Source organism: Carlito syrichta, unplaced genomic scaffold (assembly GCF_000164805.1).
Source record: "Carlito syrichta isolate Samal-C Ts95f unplaced genomic scaffold, Tarsius_syrichta-2.0.1 Scaffold288416, whole genome shotgun sequence".
Lineage (NCBI taxonomy): Eukaryota > Metazoa > Chordata > Mammalia > Primates > Tarsiidae > Carlito > Carlito syrichta.
Genome location: NW_007232512.1, coordinates 5,342 through 10,037, shown reverse-complemented (window position 1 = coordinate 10,037; position 4,696 = coordinate 5,342). Strand labels below are relative to the sequence as shown.

Genomic DNA, 4,696 nt, shown 5'->3' with positions numbered 1-4,696 from the left:
CCTCAGCCTTCCAAGTAGCTGGAACTACAGGCACATGCTACCACGCCTGGCTTATTTTTTGATTTATTGTAGAGACGAGATCTCACCAATTTGCCCAGGCTGGTCTCGAACCCCTGAGCTTAGACAATCCTCTCACCTCGGCCTTCCATGTGCCACCATGCCCTTGAGCCACCATGCCCAGTAGGGATTACATATTCTGAATACCATCTATGTCCTCCCAAGAGGAGGGAGGTGGACCCTACTACCTAATAGCACACAATGGAAATCAGTCTCAGTATAAGCCTGTGAACTGAGACAGAATTACTTTGTCCCCAACTGAGTTGGAATAAGAAATAACTAAATCATAACCCATTGTAATGATGTCTTTCCATAATAATATCTTATATATGGGCAAGGATCATTTTTTGGGGAAGGCATAAGAAATACCTTTGTGGCTGAGTGCGGTGGCTCACGCCTATAGTCCCAGAATTTTGGGAGGCTGAGGTAAGAGAATTGCCTGAGCCCACCATTCCGAGACTATCCTGGGCAACTTGGTAAGACCTCATCTCCACAATAAATCAGAAAAAATTAGCCAGGAGTGGTGGTACATGTCTGTAGTTCCAGCTTCTTAAAAGGCTAAGGCAGAAGGATCGCCTGAGCCCAGCAGGTAGAGACTGCGGTGGCCGTGAGCATGCCACTGCACTCCAGCCTGGGCAACAGAGTGAGACTCCAACTCAAAAAATAAAGAAAAAAGAAAAAAGAAATACCTTTGCATTCTTACTGATCTGTTCTGTAACAAAACTGAATTTTTCCATGACCATACTGTAATGGGATATAACTATTCTCTGGCATTGTTGGTAAGATTCAACTACTTTATATAAATAAGCCATATGATAATACTGATACTGATGTTAAATTTAAGTTTCCTTAGAAAGTAATTCAGATGGAAAATGACTGGCCTGAGGAAGAACTGGATTTAGCTAACCACCAGCTAATTTCTATACTAAAAAGTTTTATACAAATTTATCATAAGGTATAACAGCAATATAAATTTATCATGAAGTGCAAATAGAGGTATCATAAGGTACAAATCAAGAGGAAAACAAGAAAAATCAACTTATAACAAAAACAAAAATGTGTGTAACGGCTTTATAGGACAGATTAGCTGTTTCTTTGAGTCTGTCTTTACTGTGCTCCTCCAAATGTTAAGCATATTCATACTGATGCTATTGCTTTATCTGTTATAAATGTTACACTAAATGTAGATGCTCAGACAAATATGACTGATGTGCTATAGGAGAGCCTAGGCCAAGGATCCGAGGCTGGGGGGTGGGGGTGGAAATAGCCTGTGCAGCAAAGGAGTAGCTCAGCAGGCTTAGGATGTCCAAACCCTGCACATTCCAAAAAAAGAGTGTCCTTTGATCAGCTCCTGGTAAACAACTTCTAAACCCTTAGAACATCTTACCTGGTAAGAGGGTATTTTGTTTTTTTACCCTAAAGTGGGTGGAGGAAAAGGAGAAGTAACTGCTAATGGGTATAGGGCACTTTTGCTGGATGATAAAAATGTTCTGAAATTGATTATTGTAGTGGTTACACAACTCTGAATAAACTAAAAACCACTGAATTATAGACTTTACACGGGCATATTGTATGAAATCCTATACATGACAGAAAATCCATTAGAAATGGTAGCCATACCCAGAATTTCCCTCCTCTCACCTTCGTTATATCACCTTGGTTCCTGAACATTGAATCTCTCTGAACACAAACCCCATGCCCACTTCTCCACAGCTCAGCATCACAGCCCATGTTCCCACTTGGGAGTGGAAGGTAATAGGTTTTACCTGAGTTTGCTTGATCAGCTGATGGAGCTCTGTGAGTAGTTCTGCAATGCGAGAATCAGCAGACACAAGGGCCATGGTAAATGAGGGGCACCTGGGCAGGGAATGAGGACAGAAAATAACTGTTATTATATTTTTGTTGTTGTTTTTGTTTTGAGTCCCCCAGGCTGGAGGGCAGTAGCATGCTCCTGGCTACTGCAGGCTCAACCTGCTAGGCTCAGGCGATCCTTCCATCTCAGCCTTCCAAGTAGTTGGAACTACAGGCACACGTCACCACACCCAGCTAATTTTTTTATTTATTGTAGAGATGAGGACTCACCGAGTTGCCAGGGCTGGTCTCAAACCCATAGGCTCAGGCAATCCTCTCACCTCAGCCTCCCAAAGTGCTGGGATTATAGGCGTGAACCACCGCACCCAGCCTTATTATTGTTATTTTAACAGCCACAGTGGCTGCTGTGGGTTGAGCTATGCCCCCTCAAAAGATACACTGAAGTCCTAGCCACTGGTATCTGTGAGGGTGACCTTATTTGGAAATAGGGTCTTTGCAGACATGATTAAAGGTGAAATCCCAAGAGTAGGGTGAACTCTTAATCCAGACACACACAGAGAGAAGACAGGCAGAGAATGGAGTTATGCAGCCAAAAGCCAAGGAGTGTCCAGGACTGCCGGCAATAGCCCATCAGCGGGGAGAGAAGCATAGAACATATGTCCCTTCTGAGCCCCCAAGAAGTAACAAACCCTTAATTTCATAACCAAGCTGACACCTTGATTTTGGAATTCTGGCCTGTAGAACTGTGTCAATAAATTTATCTTACTTTAAGCCACCGATTTATGATAATTTGTTATGACAACCCTAAGAAACTAATACAGTATTAAGTTGTCCTTGAATTCTACCCTACTCCAATAATTTTGTATTCAATATATTCAACCAAGGAATGGTAACCAAGTCAAGAAATATACTCTAGCCACTGCTCTGCTGCTAATATCCTGACAAATGATTCAAGCATTTGGGTCTCCATCTTTTTTATTTTATTTTTTTTAAGTCAGGGTCTCATTCTGTAACCCAGCCTGGAGTGCAGTGGCATGATCAAGGCTCACTGTAGACTTGAGCTCCTGGACTCAGACAATCCTTCTGCCTCAGCATCCCAGATAGCTGGGACTACAGGTGATGCCTCCATGCCTGGCTGATTTTTTAATTTTTTGTAGAGACCAGGTCTCTGTGTTGTTCAGGTTGGTCTTGAACTCCTGGGCTCAAATAATCCTCCTGGCTCAGCATCCCAAAGTGTTGGCATTACAGGCATGAACCACCACTCCTGGTCAGTCTCCATCTTTTAATATGTAAAATGGGGATCACCTCTGCTATGTTTTGGGAGAGTCAAATAAGATTTTGTATTAAGACACTTTCCAAGTCATAAAGTACTGTTACTTCTTACTGAAGAAGAGAAATTAACTACTAAAAATATCTCACTACCGGGCTCGGTGGCTCAGCCTGTAATCCCGCGCCTTTGGGAGGCTGAGGTGAGTGGATTGCCTGAACCCGCGGGTTCGAGACCCGCCTGGGCAGCGAGACCTCATCTCTACAATAAATAAAAAAATCAGCCGGGCATGGTAGCGCGCGCCTGTTATTCCGGCTACTCGGAAGGCTGAGGCGGAAGGATCGCTAGAGCCCAGCAGGTCGAGGCTGCGGTGGCCGAGAGCGGCCACTGCACTCCAGTCTGGGCGACTGAGTGAGACTCCAACTCGAAAAAGAATAAAAAGACAATACAAAGCAATTCAAAAAGTTATAACTAGGTGAAAATGGATATATGCCTAAAGATAAAGGTATATTGGATAAAATAATAGGAAATTTTTTAGGGTGCTGAAACTTTGCACAATACCCTCCCTACCTTTTAAAAAGACTGTTCAATTAACACATCCCCCTAGCCCCAAAGATCAGATTCACACTGAATAAACTTCCCCCCTTAATGAATTATGAATCTCTCTCCATGTATTTAAAAATGTTTATATCTTCCTAAAGTCTTTGCTGTTTCATTTAAAATATAATATACAAACTAGGAATAGAGAACTTCCTCAATCTATGAAAAAAATCACAACTATCACATACTTAAGGTAAAAGACTGAAAGCTTTCCCTTAAGCCGGGTGCGGTGGCTCAAGCCTATAATCCCAGCACTTTGGGAGGCTGAGGCAAGAGAACTGCCCGAGCTCAGGGATTTGAGACCAGCCTGGGCAACTTGGTGAGACCTCGTCCCTACAATAAGTCAAAAAATTGGCTGGGTGTGGTGGTGCATGCCTGTAGTTCCAGTTACTTGGAAGGCTGAGGCAGAATGATCGTCTGACTGAGCCCAGCAGGTTGAGGCGGCAGTGGCCACGAGCATGAGCATCCCACTGCACTCCAGCCTGGGTGACAGAGTGAGACTCCAATTCAAAAAGAAAAAAAAAAGAAAAATAACTGATTAGTTAACATCAGATAGTACAACAATGAAAGATAAGGAAGTGGAGCAAGAACCAGCAAAGAAGAGGCCAGAGAGAACAGAAGCTAAGAAAGAGAACATTCAGCAAGCCAAACGAAGAAAATGCTTCCAAGAAGGCGCAGTGTTCCAAATACTGCTACAGGGCTGAGAACTAATTTAACACAGAATTTGGCAACAAAGATCTTGTTGGTGGTTTTGACAAAGAGCTGTTTCAGTGGAGAGGAGGGGACCAAAGCCTGACTGGAGCTGGTTCAAAGAGACTGGGGGAGAAAGGTGCTGATGAGTACAGATTGAAGCCTTCGGCTGCAAATGGGAGCAGACAGATCAGGTAACTGGAGGTATTTGGAGGATGAAGGTTGTTATATTGTTCTTAACATGGCACTTTTTTTTTTTTTTTTTTTTTT

The 4,696-nt window shown here is 43.1% G+C and overlaps 1 protein-coding gene across 2 annotated transcripts in view; it reads right to left on the bottom strand.

The window, feature by feature from the left end:
• The window catches only part of LOC103255789 (SAGA-associated factor 29), a 15,734-nt gene that overhangs the window by 10,384 nt on the left and 654 nt on the right, over nucleotides 1-4,696 (bottom strand). For both annotated transcript variants that reach the window (XM_008053743.1, XM_008053744.1), the window contains exon 2: nucleotides 1,824-1,914. In XM_008053743.1, the coding sequence (XP_008051934.1) occupies nucleotides 1,824-1,898 (75 nt within the window). In that variant the 5' untranslated portion in view covers nucleotides 1,899-1,914. The remainder of the gene's footprint in view (nucleotides 1-1,823; nucleotides 1,915-4,696) is intronic.